The 15,811-nt window shown below is 34.2% G+C and overlaps 4 protein-coding genes across 4 annotated transcripts in view; 3 read left to right on the top strand and 1 right to left on the bottom strand.

The window, feature by feature from the left end:
• Positions 1–736: 736 nt before the first annotated feature.
• TRIADDRAFT_51212 (uncharacterized protein) lies at positions 737–3,523 on the top strand (the record flags this gene model as incomplete). Its single annotated transcript, XM_002118312.1, has 8 exons — positions 737–863; positions 1,400–1,471; positions 2,010–2,133; positions 2,365–2,452; positions 2,571–2,708; positions 2,915–3,002; positions 3,157–3,280; positions 3,385–3,523. The coding sequence occupies 8 exons, from the start codon at positions 737–739 to the stop codon at positions 3,521–3,523; spliced, it is 900 nt and encodes a 299-aa protein (XP_002118348.1).
• Positions 3,524–4,162: 639 nt separating this feature from the next.
• Positions 4,163–6,278, bottom strand: TRIADDRAFT_62378 (uncharacterized protein; the record flags this gene model as incomplete). The annotated part of the gene is made up of 6 exons (XM_002118301.1): positions 4,163–4,373; positions 4,484–4,557; positions 4,698–4,775; positions 5,179–5,273; positions 5,776–5,848; positions 6,132–6,278. The coding sequence occupies 6 exons, from the start codon at positions 6,276–6,278 to the stop codon at positions 4,163–4,165; spliced, it is 678 nt and encodes a 225-aa protein (XP_002118337.1).
• Positions 6,279–8,967: 2,689 nt separating this feature from the next.
• On the top strand, positions 8,968–12,678 carry TRIADDRAFT_62377 (uncharacterized protein; the record flags this gene model as incomplete). The annotated part of the gene is made up of 15 exons (XM_002118311.1): positions 8,968–9,022; positions 9,214–9,290; positions 9,584–9,669; positions 9,817–9,903; positions 10,072–10,123; positions 10,249–10,337; positions 10,426–10,507; positions 10,598–10,681; positions 10,784–10,859; positions 11,499–11,597; positions 11,714–11,751; positions 11,886–12,065; positions 12,225–12,255; positions 12,436–12,523; positions 12,627–12,678. 15 exons carry the CDS (start codon positions 8,968–8,970, stop codon positions 12,676–12,678), a joined length of 1,176 nt encoding a protein of 391 aa, XP_002118347.1.
• A 2,939-nt stretch (positions 12,679–15,617) lies between these two features.
• TRIADDRAFT_62376 (uncharacterized protein) overlaps positions 15,618–15,811 on the top strand; it is a gene marked incomplete at both ends in the record, with an annotated part of 4,268 nt that continues 4,074 nt past the window's right edge. The window contains one exon of the mRNA XM_002118310.1: positions 15,618–15,695. Coding sequence (XP_002118346.1) covers positions 15,618–15,695 — 78 coding nt within the window. The remainder of the gene's footprint in view (positions 15,696–15,811) is intronic.

The following is a 15,811-nucleotide window of genomic DNA, read 5'->3' as shown; positions in this document are numbered from 1 at the left end:
ACAGTATCTATATCAGTGCGATATACTGTAGAAGAGCAATATTAGGACTATGGGGAAGAACCTCTATGGTTAGGACTTGCAAGTGGTGTTAGGAAGGCTTACTATTGATTCTACAGACATCCTATGACATAATCTGTTGTCGAGAGTATAAAAGCCGGGAATTTGTAGGGAAGAGAGGATTGAGAAATTGATAAAATAAATGACCATTAGTTGGATAACTTTTATACCGTACCAACATCAATTTGACCTAATACAGAAACACATGAGAAGGCAATGTATCATGGACAGATAGACAGTAGGATAGGACACCTATCCTGAGTCCGGTAAGACTCTACTGTGACAGTAGTCACTACTAACTGTAGTGTAACTAGACTGGTCGTAACGTATGAATCAGTATCTATACTATACCAGTATACTGAAGTAGAGAAGGATTCTTTTACAACAGCGACTACTCATGCGCACACATAGCGGAAAGTAACGTCAAGCTTTCAAAGTTAAATGCCCTTCAAGCGAATTTCCCGCGTTTTTGGCCATGCAGTTTTGGTTCGCTTACTTGCAAATCGGTACAGTAATTTGACCAGCTATGGAAATTTGAGATCAATTAATATGAGCTGGAAAGGCCATTTCAACGAAAAATATTGATCGATTCCATTGCCGACATAACACTTGGGATTTGATTTCCAATTCTTCAACTTTGAGCCTTTTGCAGCAATATTGTAGCAGTGGTATTTCCAACATGGATATTAGTCAGTACGAAATGGATAATAGTAAAAGCTGTGTGTTGACTTCTGGCACACCGCAAGCTGCTCAAAATGAACCGTGTTGCTTAGGTATCGACGAAGCAGGCCGAGGTCCAGTTCTAGGTACAAATGTCCAATACTCAATCAATTTAGAATAAGCAAATGATAGGATCATATTGCACCGACTATAATTCTAGTAGTCCTAGCTTTGATTTACTGTACATGTAGAGTTTTCTGCCAATAAAAGTACGATTGCAAGCGAGTCTACCTCAAGAGTGCGATATCTTATTGTGATGATGGACAGTTGGCTAAATGGAAAAAAATGGCATTACATCGGTAAATTGATGATGTTCGAGCCATTTCCATCGTCACAAAACGTCATGATCAAATTAACCTTGACAACGACAGTAGTGTACCGTGGTAAAAATGGACTAAGCGACCTCTTCCACTCGCATAGTTGATTACGCCAATCGAGTAACAACGCTAATAACAGCAATAAAATCGTAGGATTGGATTTTGGTTTTTGTCAGTCACAGTTTTAAAACAACTTGAAAGTGCAGCATGCATAGTATAGTAACTGTAATAAAGAATTGAATTAGGATGCTCTAATCGACAAACATACTCGTATACCTAATATAGTTAATATTCAATTTGTTTAGGTGCAATGGTTTACGGTGCTTGTTATTATCCATTATCACAATCTGAAAAAGTGAAGGAATTAGGAGTAGCAGGTAACTTGTCATATTTTGAGCGTACGTGTATCAACCATTCTAAAGATTAATCGCTCATCGTCCCAAAATTGTAAAATTTTTTCTGATTTGGAGTGTTTGAACAAAAATCATCGACAATACTGCTTAGTGATTAGTTTACTCGATCCACAGGATTCTTCTATGTGCAATCTATGTGAATGGTGCGTGCAAGGTAGTCACTCAGTAGGCAGTCTGATACTGATTAAACATATTATTTTGATCCTATTGCTAGTAGTTTTACTAATATAGCGAATGCAAATTTTGTAGCTTATCGTATTACTAGCATTGGTTTATTGACAATTAGTTCATGTTATCCGATACTATAGAGAAATAATGTCGAGATGGATTGGTAAGGGTGGGTGCCTTGATGGATATTTATAGATAGTTTTCCATCCAGTACATAGCAATCTGTAAAGTGATAAATCACAATGGACTTGCAATAGTAAAATTGAAAGTTATAAACTAAAAATTTATATTTCTGTTCATTGTTGCTATTTACTACCTTTAAAATGAAATCTAGACTCTAAGGTTCTTACGGAAGATATGAGAGACGAACTATTTCAAAAGATAAACTCGGATGATTCTGTTGGTTGGTTAGTAGAGATTATTTCACCCAGCGATATATCCACAAAAATGCTTGCAAGGTATATTTATATACATATCTAGTTGTAATCTTCCCCCAATCACATGGTGCAAATAGACAACTCTGACGCAGATTGCATTGTATTAGCACTATGAATGAGGCATTCGTACCAGTGCATTAATAGTTTATCATTTGCAATCAGTGATATCGACTACAGTGGATAGCGGCTATGTGTATAATGGACATGTTCAGTAATCTGACTCTTGCATGACTTTACTATTTCTATTTTCAGGACGAAATATAGCTTAAATGCCGTATCGCATGATGCCGCTATAAACTTGATAAGACAATCGATCCAGAAGGGAGTTCAAGTAAAAGAGGTAATGTTGTAAATTTCACATATTGCTGTATGGACGAAGGTGCTTTTAACCATGTCATGATGTTAACAAAGAATACTTCCAAGTATTATTAAAGATATGATATAATGTTATTGATTAGATTTACGTCGATACCGTTGGTGTAGCGGAAAATTATCAAAACAAACTATCTGAACTATTTCCTGATATTACCATTAAAGTAACTCCAAAGGCAGATGCATTATTTCCATGCGTCAGCGCTGCAAGCATTATTGCCAAGGTAATGCCAATTGGTGATTTGCATCATTCAACAGTCGGTTGATAGACTCTTTGTTAATCGGTAAATTACTTAAATAGTTGCTATATTACAAATACTACATGTAAGGATATTATTTACATTATATATGACGGCCCAGTAGCAGAATTCGAAAATTAAAATTTAAATATATTGGATTGTGCACTAAGTCTATTCAATGATGAATTTAGGTAACTAGAGATAAAGTCCTAAGTAATTGGAAATTTCCAGAAGATGAATCCTATAATTCATCCGATTATGGATGTGGATATCCATCTGGTATTAAATTTAGCATTTCCTATTGATAAATTCTAGTATCCACTAAGTTTTTAGATTGTGCATAATATTTTATGAATGACATTGTGATAGATTGTGTCGCTTTATCAGTTATATAATATCCTTAAACACGCCTATGATTACTGTCGTATGATAGATCCAGCTACACAAAAGTGGTTGAATTCAAATTTGGATAAGGTGTTTGGTTACCCACAATTTGTGAGGTTTAGTTGGTCAACATGCCAGAAAATCTTGGATGAGTCTGCAGTTCGCGTTCATTGGTATATTTTTTAGTTGAATTAAATCTTTGATCTTCGTATATTTCCCAAGGTAAAAAGTGTTTTTAGGGTAGGTCTAAATTCTTGCTGTATATATCGTATTTCAGGGAGGATGACGAGGAATTTGATAACGATAATACCGTTTCGCTACTATCATTCTTCACTCAGAAAGGAGTTCAGGAAAAAGCTGTTAAACGGCACAACTTTCTGGAGTCGAGAAAGCTAAAACAAGTTGTCAAGTTTTAAATGGACTTTCAATCTATTTTCAAGCGGTGTATATTATTATTTCGCTGACGTAATGTAAATATGGCTATTTTGTATTCCAAAATTGTAACAAAAGTAACTAACGTTGGGCTTTCGATATCAGTCCAAGGAATAAATCTTTCGGATAAAATTTTACTTCCTAGCAATAAGAATTTGATCCCACCAATGCATCACAGCATGAGGGAGGCGTTGGTAAATTCTAGTTATACTTTAGGTGTTTTCTTATAATTTAAAATCAGGTTACATGTATAATTAATCACTTGTTGAATTAGAGTTGGCTTTATAAATCAAGAATAAAATTTTATGACCTTTACAAAGAGTGGCAAATGTACTTTGCCTAAGCATTAGTGTAAACGGCGAACGAAATTATTTATAAGAAAACAGTAGTACATTAGCCGTAATAGATATTGACTGTAATCATTACAGTAAAGCGAAATTAAATAATATATCGTACAAGTATACAGTACAATGGTCAACATATCCGACTTCGAGATATCTTTTTAAATTTAGTAATCGAGAGAAATACAGCTAACTTGCTATGATATACAACCAATTAAGCTGTTCAATAATCCAAAGAAGGACAATATCCCTGCTTCAGATATCTTCATAGTATGGAAAATGTTATTCCATTTCATCCGTTATTTTACACAGCCACCGATTGACAGGCGAACAAAGCTGAATATTGTCATTATTGTTGACAATTTTCATCGTTTCACTTTCCTCTGTATTCGTAATGTCATTTTTATCGCTTGACTCAATTTTTTCTTCTTTACATACGGGCTCCAATAAATTCCCGCACGTGTTAATAATATTTTCAACTTCATCGATGCATCTAAGTAGAAACCACATCGAAGGAGGAGTCACAAACATTTACATTGACTGAAATAACCTTAATTTTTTTTTAGATAAATCAATAGCTTTGAGGTTATTTTGCATACGTACTTATTAATTTTTTCTACAGCTTCTAATTTTTGTCTTTTCTGTAATTCAAGAATAGCCTTGAGTGTCTCTCTTGCCTGATTGAAGTTGTTATGAATAAAAGGAAAAAAATAAGGCCATCATAGAGCATATGAATAATGGTTGATCTGTATTATTAACCTATTTATTTAATGCTATCACAATTTTGATAGTAATTGTGTGTAATATAAACAGCTACCTGATGCGGCCTGTATTCGTTAATTAAATGATGAATATTGATGAAAAGAGTGCCAAGATGGCTCAGTTTTTCATGCCTCTGTTAACAAGTGTATTTGTTAAATTAGAGCATCGATTTAGTTTACTTACATCAATACAGAATTTGCTTAAGACAATGTTTGGTAACGATTGACATGCATATATTACTATCAATTGGAAAACGCTGCCTTGCATAAATGATAACACTAGTAAATATTATATTGTATGGCAAATTATAAACAATCGATATTCGTGGATTGCTTTCTGGCACAGTTAAAATTGTCTAGAAGTTACGCTGAAGGCTAAGACAGGTTGTCGTGACATTGCTAATCTCAATTTCAGTTGATATTAGTATAACACAATATGAGTCATTTCCTTCAGTAAATAGCATTAACTCACATAATTCAAATACGAAACATGTCATAATTACTACATTAAGGCTTATCATATCATCAAAAACTGACCTTGGGTGAAAATGGAGATTTGGTTATTAGATCTAGTAACTCGATAAAATTGACCAAAATGGAGAAATTGATCTTTCTCATTTCTGCTAATCGATCTGGAAATTTTGAATACACAATCGTTACAAAGTTGATTGAATCCGATCATCTTTGGTCAATTTGCTAACTGTAAATACAGTAGGAGCTTTACAGCTAATCATAATTCTACTTCCTAGCTGAGGCGATTGCATATCAATCAATGTGTGAGCAGTCTGCGTGAATAATGCTTTTAAGAATAGCTTACAAGTATGATTATGCATCAATTCTTAAAATTCTTGTTGGTAGTAACGACTGTTGCATTATGATTCAATGGTTTACGAGTCCATTTCGCTTTTAGACTCTTGTCCCTGTAGAATCATGCAGTGCGCTTCTATTACTATAGATTACTACAGATCGTACTTGTTACTAATCTACTACAAAAGGGGATGAACAAAAAGACTGTCGGCAATGAGTGTTCATATCGAAGAATAAAAGTGTAATTGGCTGATGTTGATCACATTTAGTAGCGGTATATTTATGATAGTTATCTACACATATTCTAAGGATAGCGTTAAGACTTACCTACACTACTTTCTTTTCGGAATACTTGCTGAATCTTTTGACTTTCTAGCGATCGAATTGTTGGATCACGAGTCTGAAAATGAAAAAATGAAAGATAAAGCGTAATTGTACTTCCTTAGCGATAATTAATTATGAGTAAGAGTAGTTCAATCAGGAATTTACACAACGCATTTCTAGTCCGACATGTAACTAGATCAAGTTAATCACGGATCATTTATTCTTATAACACTCTTTCTACATCCATCGATATATCGAGGAGAGAGTACAGTATGTTTTCTACGCGTTGTCCAACGATGCAAATGCACTAGATTGAATATATTCTAAACTACTGTACACTCTTCTTTTTCACCACCTACATCGAATTTCATGCCATAAATTTCATAACTGCCTTCGATAATTGGCGGTGGCTTTGGTGTTAAGCCATCCCGAACATTCTCCTCTGTATAACAACTATAATATTCGCTAGGAGGCGACGGAAATGTCGATACTACGTGATCATCCATCTTCATCAAACCTTTTCGATCGACCAATTAATCAAGTTATTAACAAGGAAGCGAGTAAACGCGAGCCTAACTGAGTATTGTGCTGAAAGACATGCGCAATAAGGCCTGAGAGTCGTACTGAGTGCGCAACCGCGATAGCATCGACTACTACAGTCCCGCCCTGTACAGTGTACAGTACAATCGCGTTCATACTGTACACTGTATAGTACACTACAGTAGTTTGCTTACCATGGTTACGTCGATGGACTGACCTCTGCTGGAAGAATCTCTGGTCAAATGCCAACACAGAAACAGGAAATCAAAATCGGTTGCTCCTCCATCTTGATCCAGAGTAGAAAAGTCTAAGCAAAATTAACGACCCTTCTGTATGTTTTATGCACATTTGCAATCATGGAATGATATCAATGACAACATCTGCATCATGTTTGTATGTAGGTAACGATAAGATTGCAACTGGTAGACGGCTTCTTTCCTGTCGAATCGATAACACACTCGCAGACATTACTCCATCAATCGCCAAGACTTGCATTTCAGGATATTTTGTTAGAAATTTTATACAAGATGGAAACAGTCGAAATTTTACCTGATTTAACGGTGCATGAAATAGTTATTAGGAAAACCAAAGCGATGGATGAAGAGGTAAAATGATCGTAGCTGAGTGAACACTATTGTGTTATATTTCTCAAGGACTACTGGTAGTCCAAGTACTTCTTTATCAAGATTTCATAATGGGCATCAACAGAGTTTTCAGAGTAGACTGAGTCTTAATTTAAGATTTACTCACTGAAAACAGTACCAAGTAACTGTATAGGATAGCGGTAGTTCATTATGCTAGACTTGGTAGCTTGACTGCACTAAATCAACTTTGTTTTTGAATACTATGATAAATGGAAAACGGTGACAACTTTATAGATCAAGCGTACTTGAAATGTAATTCCATACGAACAATTTATCCTTCCAAGAATCAGATAGCCAGATCAATTGCCTGTATATGTTCTTGTTTAGAATAAGATAAGAATTTATTGTGGTCGTTATACCATTTTTACCCAAGCCTAAGTGCTTACTATATCTGCAAGCATGAAATCCTGTAGTGCATCAACCATCAAACACTTGTATTGATGACTTACCTGGTAAACAACTCACTATGCTTATTCACGTATTATGCCACTTTGTAACATAACTGCGGCTGAATTAGCTCGAGACATCAATATTTTCCATTGAAAATATGGACAAGTAATCCCATTTACTTGGTTAATGTAGCTTCAATAGCTCAGATCATTGATATTTCATTGAGAAATCATGTGAGTAATCCCACTCAAATCGACAAGTTAAGCATAGCTATCCTAACTAGTTTAAGAATACTGCAGCACAATTAGATTAGGTGCTTCATATTTCAATAACAACTCATGCGAATAATTCCACTCTCATAGATAAAAAATTTAGTTATATTACATGTGAACTTGCTACCTAACAACTGCCTATCACCAAATCATACCTACCGATCAGAACTAGTTTAGCAATACTGTAGCATAACTAAATCAGGTGGCTCATATTTTAGTAACTACTCATGTGACCAATTCTACTCTCATAGATAAAATACGTAGTTATATTATACTGGAAAATGCTACCTAAAAGCTACATATCAATAAATCATGCATATCTATCCTTACTAGTTTAACAATACTGCATCATAATTAGATCAGCTTTTATCATTACGATAGCCTGATTTACATAGCTTATTGGCACTTCATTGACTGTTTATACTAGTCACATCAATAAATCGTGTATAAGTAACACCCATGCAGTATATCCAACTAGCTTAGCAATGCTTTACTTTAATCGATCAGGTGGTTAATATTTTATTGACAATTTATGTCTGGAATCCGATTCACAAGCACAAATCGTGTAGTTTCTCATGAATGCCGTAAGCTGATTAGCTTAGGTCATTAACATTTCATTTATTGATAATACTATAGCTATCTAAGGCCACATCGACAAATCATGCTTAGCTTTCCTAACTGGTTTTACGATATTGCAGCTTAATCGGTTCAAGTAGCTATTAATTTATTGATAATTTACACCAATAATCTGATTCATATAGACAAATTGCGAAGCTCGCGTCGTAATAGTAGCTTGATCGACTCAGGTCATCGGCACTTCACCAACAATTTAAGCTGTCCTACTTACTCACATCGATAATCAATGTTATCAATTGACAAGAACTCTTAATTAAAAAGATTTCACAAAAGTTTTCCACTGTTTGCAGTAACTAAGGACTCATCTCGCTTTTTAAGTCAGCGTCTTATATTATATATTTCAATTGTGAGCTTAGAATAAAGAAAATATTGCGATAATTGGCCCTGATATATGTAATTAACTTGTGTATTAGACTTGCGAATGAAGCTGTAAAACTTTATGTTTGCGTAATTATTGTATTAGTTTAGGGATGATCCATTCATGCTAATTAACGTTGGCGATATTATCGAACGATATCAGGAGGTAATAATCTTTGGCCAATATTCATCCAGTCATAATTAGGCTTACATAATAGATATTAGATAAATAGTAAATATTTAATGTAGAATGCAATGGAATATTAATATACCAGGACTGAAGAAATCAGCGAAAGTAAAGCTAAAATAATGATTTTCCCTCTTTGATAATGCTGTATTTATTATCTTCCTGATCAATGGTTATAATACATCAGTGGAAAATGCGACTCCGTAATGTTGAGATTTTCTATGGTAAGTGCAATTTATATCGTAAATGAAATGGTCATACGTGTGTTATCTATAATTCACTATAACTTAAGTGTATTGCGGCAGCTTTTGTACTTCCTGATTTGTAGTATAATTATAAGCAGAGCGAAACTCAAACTGATCACCACTAATGCACTTACTATTATCTGTGCTATCGAAATACAATTACCTTCAAGCTATGAAATGCAATAATGATCCCGTCCTGTTACGCACTTTAATAAACTTAGGAGTTAGCTTCGACTGTGCAAGCTTGGTAGGTATACAAGCAATGTAATGATTAATTCTTAATAGATAGTTTATCAAACTTAGGGAAATTAATAAAATTATAATTTTCAGTTAAAATATCGATCGATAATATACATGATAACTAAAAAGTTTATGATACTACGTACTTAATCTAATTTCGGTAGTGTAATGTATATGCATTCTTGAAATTTGTAATAAACGTCCATTTGTTATAGATTAGGATGGATTATATTTTTTTGCCTAATATAAATTTATAGTTCTTTACATGGACATATTTTTTATTCTTCATAATACTTGTAGGGTGAAATACAATCGATACTCAATGCAGGTGTTAATCCAGATAGAATTATATACGCAAACACTATTAAAGCAATATCTCATCTTAGGTAACTGAGTGTAAGCTCGAGCTAAATTTCTGTTGGATGTATATTGTGGTTATCTGACATTCTTGCAATCATGCAAAATATATTACGCTAGATAATCATCATGCGGTAGTAGATCATTGGGTATGTGCTTATTTTATCGATTATCAGGTTTGCAAAGGAGAAAAATGTCAATCTTACGGTGTTTGACAATGAAGATGAACTATATAAAATCAAAAAATATCATCCAAACGCAAAGTAAGGAAATTGGTTAAGATGATTACGCGCCATTCATGAAAATGGTTGGATTTGTTTGTTAATTCTCTACTATAGCGATAAAAGCAATTAATTTATAGTCCTTAACTTGATAGCAATATTTAGTTTAGCAAATAACTGTAAAGTTATTATCAAATGAATTTACTCTAGACTGGCCATAAGGATATGCCCAGATATGGAAGTATGCGAAAGCAGGTTTCAGGTACTCAACCCACTTTAATTACAAAATGAAAACTTTTCTATTTTGTTGTACTAATAGATAAAAGTAGGGAACGAAAGCACTAAATAAAATTTGTAAGAACCTGTACATTCACTACACGTAATTAGCTTGGTATAAAATTTGGAGCAGCTAAAGCCGATGTAGCCCATTTACTTGAAGTAGCTCAATCTTTAAAATTGAATGTTGTGGGTGTAAGGTAAGTGTAGCGGGAAAATATTCCTGTTAAAGATAAATTATTTTATTATGATAAGGGAAATATTAAATCCAGACTTTATTTAATGTAGTTTTCACGTGGGAAGCGATTGCCTTACTCCGATTGCCTATGAAAAAGGAATAATAACGTCTAAGCAAATATTTAAATTAGCTGTTAGTTAAGTAGTATCTCTTAGATGAGGTAACTTTAATGCTACAATATTAATAGCTTCCTATTGCCTTTTTTATGTAATCCATTTTCAGGAGAAATTTGGCTACCATTTTAATTTACTTGATATTGGCGGAGGTTTTACAGCTTTTTCAGCCCTAGAAACGACCTTTGCGAAGGTTAAGTATATAAAATTTAATATAGCATCGATTAACAGATTTTTTATTTGACTTTACAATGTGAGAAATTCTAAATTACAAATATGCGTTTCCAAATTTTAGGCAGCTGCAGTTATTAGTAAAGCATTACAGAAATATTTCCCTCCGGAGTTGGGTGTTAGAATTATTGCTGAACCAGGTTATTAGTTTATAATATAGCACATAGTTCCTTAATTCTATATAATGCGCTAATTTTTGATCCATTGTGTAATGCATTTGAGTACGTACGGTAACTTTGGTTGCTTATTATTCAACATTTCTACAGAACAATTAAGTGATAAAAGATAAAATTTACGGCTATGATATAGCTTGATTAGTATATTCTCAGTACGCGTTAAAATTCTATATTGCGATATAGTTATCACATTAAGCAATTAAAATAGTGCTATGATATTTAAATAATCTTGATATTAAATAAGCGAACTAAATTTATGATTACAATGTTTAGGTTGTAACGTTATTCATGAATTGTAATTTATTGTCGTAATCGTGTTCATTAGATGCTGTCACTGTAATCTCTTATAATTTAATAGCACATTACAGCTACAGTATACTACGGTATTACGTATACCGTAACTACAATATACTCATAGTGTACTTAGATGGTCTTAGTAAAACGAGGATGCCAACAAGAGGTTTGGTAGTTTGTTTATTGATTCAGCTGTTTTCACTTATGTACTGTACAGTATATTCCTTGCAAGGGTGTAACGCTTTGTTGCTTCTTACAAGTGAACTTTAGCCAACTACAGCTTACGTTTTCGTTTTAAATATTCTTTAGGCCGCTATTTTGCAACGAGAGCATGCACTTTAGTTCTTAACGTAATTGGCAGAAGAGTTGTTCGAAAAGGAAATGGCGATCTGTTTGATTTTGAGCATGGTAAAGATAATATATTGCTACGTTAGACCAGCCGTCGGTATTGTGTTAATTGTTGTATGATTACATTCTTAAGCTATCCTTCCAGTAATGTATATTTAAAACTCTTCTTAAAACAGAAAATGCACATCTTTATAAGAATACAAACGATTTTGAGGTAATATTTCTATCGTAACGATTTATATTTGCTCAAACTCTCTTAACTACAAGTGATTGATTCAAAAACTTATAGCGCAATTTATTAAAATCGATGGTTCTATTTAACACTTTTTTTTAAATAACTACTTTTAGAAAGTGTTATACTACGTTAACGATAGCGTTTATGGGTGCCTTAATATTCTCCCAATTGATCATGCCCTAATTACTTTAAAACCGGTCAAAAGTAATACTCATGGCGAAGAAACTGCGGTTTTATTTGGTCAGACATGTGATTCCTTAGATTGTTTAATGAAAGAATGTTTACTACCAAAGGTACTGAAGTTTTTAGTAGCATAACAGACTCGTATATACAATAAAATTATACTTATGACCTAGCTTCAAAAGGAACAGATTGTGACTAACGCGTCGTAAACGATATCTTCTAATACCTATATATTCGTTATCTATCGCCATTTGAAATTATAAATTCAGCTTAACGCTGGTGACTGGGTATACTTCGAAGGTAAATAACTGTTAAAAGTCCTGTACTATCAAACAATATCTACAATCTATACCCGTACTGAAGGTTTATCAAGAATGCTTTTATGTCATGTCCTACAAAGGTTTTGGTGATTATTAGTGACTAATTGCCATTATTCTCTCATATTATGCCTATATGTACTTGACCTTATTGGATTTACAGAAACTGGAGCTTATTCATTAAGCCTGGCATCCAAATTTAATTCATTCAAGAAGCCAAAATGTTACTATTACATTCAAGAGCATTTATGGTAAGGTCCATTAGCATGATGCTACTACTACTCATCTCTCCAATGACAAACACCTGCATTAATAAACACCTTGAATTAATAAGGTTTAAAATTTCATTTCTAGGAACGAAATTCAAGGAAAGGTTAATCTACCTTTTAACTTGACCACTAATTAAATTATAAGATAACGAATTGCTTTAGTTAATACTCTTATTTTGCCTTTATGGCTGAGTTTGCGTCCCTTTTTAGTTAATTAGCAATAGATTCAGTAACTACACTATTTTTTACTCATCGCTGTTGATAATACTGTCAATGATATAAGCCCAGATAACACACCAATAAATATGGAATATTTATAGTATCTCACATTTTTTATAATGATATTCCTGGAATGACTACTGTCCGAAATTGGATAAAGCAGCAATACAATATGGATTGATTGTTAATTGTATTTTGTAGATCATCTTTGTGATTACTGACTGTGATAGATGATCATCGAAGCTATTGATTGCACGCATAGACAGCAGTATGAATCTTATAGTACGTTGTTAGATACATTTCTCTTCTACCCAAACTCTTTTCCTCTTCTTATTTACTCACTGTGATAGATGGCCATCGAAGCCATTCTTTGTACGCACAGACTACAGTGTGAATTTTACAGTACTGTACATGTATGTTCTCTGATACATTTCTCTTCTACCCAAATTCTTTTCTTCTTCTTATTTACTAACAGTGATAGATGGTCATCGAAGCCATTGATTGTACGCGTAGACTTCAGTATGAATCTTACAGTACACATATGTTCTCAGATACATTTCTCTTCTACCCAAATTCTTTTCTTCTTCTCACTGTGATAGATGATCATCGAAGTCATAGATTGTAAGCATGGATTTCAGTATGAATCTTACAGTACATGTATGTTCTGAGATACATTTCTCTCCAAACTCTTTTCTACTTGTTGCATACTGACTGGGATAGATGATCATCGAAGCCATAGATTGTACACATAGACTGCAGTGTGAATGAATCAATCCACCAATCATGATATAATTTCACATCTACCCAAACTCTTTTCTTCTTTTTACATACTGCTAGGATAGATGATCATCGAAGCCATAGATTGCACACATAGACTGCAGTATGAATGAATGAATCTACTAATTATGATATAATTTCTCTTCTACCCAAACTCTTTTCTTCTTGTTGCATACTGACTGGGATAGATGATCATCGAAGCCGTTGATTGTACACATAGACTACAGTATGAATGAATCCTATAGATTGCAGTATGAATGAATCAATCCACTAATTAGGATATAATTTCTCTTCTACCCAAACTCTTTTCTTCTTCTTACATACTACTGGGATAGATGATCATCGAAGCCGTTGATTGTGCACATAGACTACAGTATGAATGAATCCTATAGACTGCAGTATGAATGAATCAGCCCACTAATTAGGATATAATTTCTCTTCTACTCAAACTCTTTTCTTCTTCTTACATACTACTGGGATAGATGATCATCGAAGCCATTGATTATACAAATAGACTGCAGTATGAATGAATCCTATAGACTGCAGTATGAATGAATCAACCCACTAATTAGGATATAATTTCTCTTCTACCCAAACTCTTTTCTTCTTCTTACATACTACTGGGATAGATGATCATCGAAGCCGTTGATTGTGCACATAGACTACAGTATGAATGAATCCTATAGACTGCAGTATGAATGAATCAGCCCACTAATTAGGATATAATTTCTCTTCTACTCAAACTCTTTTCTTCTTCTTACATACTACTGGGATAGATGATCATCGAAGCCATTGATTATACAAATAGACTGCAGTATGAATGAATCAACCCACTAATTAGGATATAATTTCTCTTCTACCCAAACTCTTTTCTTCTTCTTACATACTACTGGGATAGATGATCATCGAAGCCGTTGATTGTACAAATAGACTGCAGTATGAATGAATCAACCCACTAATTAGGATATAATTTCTCTTCTACTCAAACTCTTTTCTTCTTCTTACATACTACTGTGATAGATGATCATCGAAGCCGTTGATTGTACAAATAGACTGCAGTATGAATGAATCAATCCACTAATTATGATATAAGTAGTGGACATCTTGAATCGCTGGATGATGATGATTGCGTCATCATGCCCACCTGAGGGCGTTGAGATTACTGTTCCACTATTGCATCACTACAGTACTTTGCACTGTGTATTGCATCACTAGGGGAGAAGAAGCTGCAATTTGTGTCAGTCTTTTTTATTCGATCGACAGGCGCTGAGTAGCGTCCAAGCCAAATGGGGCTACAGTGTACAGTACATTAGTTCTGAATTTCATTGTTGGTGTGGGAAAAGTTGGCACTGTAGTCGTTGGCGCTGGCAGGCTATATAAACAGTCAACTTGGGCAGCTGTTAACATCAACATCAACTACCGGCAGTTTACCTTGGCGTTGAGCTCATTGGAACCATCTAAAAACGCTTAGCAATATTGGCCACAACACACCATCAAGATCGTGATCGAGCTTGTGCATGGTATAGTAGCAAGCTAGTCATCATCATTCTCTAATTGAAGTAGAATCATTTATTCTGTTGGTGGTTCACTTCAAAGTCTGTAGAGGCGACGCTTGAACAGTACAGCAAAAATTCCAATAGTAGCCGAGATTGATCGATTTCCAGGTCATCATCAAAAACAAGAATTGCAATTAACGGCAGTAACGAGTCATTGGTGTATTATATTAGACATTTTCCTCTACGGATAGATCGTTGCAAACAATTCAACAATATTATCGTCCATTTTCCACTCTTTGCAAGTGGCCTTAGTGGGTGACGGATTCACTTTCAAACATCGTCCAGTCTCAACATTAACTTCAACATTGTAGGCATGACTTGTATAGTAATCCTACGCTGACTTAATCATAATTCTACTAAAGATTGTAACCTTGATCTTAATGAATTGAAGGAGAAGAATAGTCGTGAATAGCATACAGCCATGAAGGTCGTGAATATTTCTCATCAGCTAACACACTATCCATCCATCTTTCGTAGACTTTGACACGTGTAGCTCGTCTATTCAATTCAATAACGCCATCAGGATGGAACGTGTGGAAATCGTACCTAATCTACCCCTACAGGAACTCATTGAAAAGAAAACGACAGCGATAGACCAACAGGTAAACTTATCATAATTGACCTGATAGTATCAATGTACTACATTTCATCTTCCACGAACTCGTACGGAAAATTATTTCTTATTCCAAATGAAGAGTACTATCATAAAAGTGAATTG

This window comes from Trichoplax adhaerens, genomic scaffold (genome assembly GCF_000150275.1).
Source record: "Trichoplax adhaerens TRIADscaffold_44 genomic scaffold, whole genome shotgun sequence".
NCBI classification, from domain to species: domain Eukaryota; kingdom Metazoa; phylum Placozoa; class Uniplacotomia; order Trichoplacea; family Trichoplacidae; genus Trichoplax; species Trichoplax adhaerens.
The sequence above is the reverse complement of the archived record's forward strand: the minus strand, read 5'-3'. Positions and strand labels throughout refer to the sequence as shown.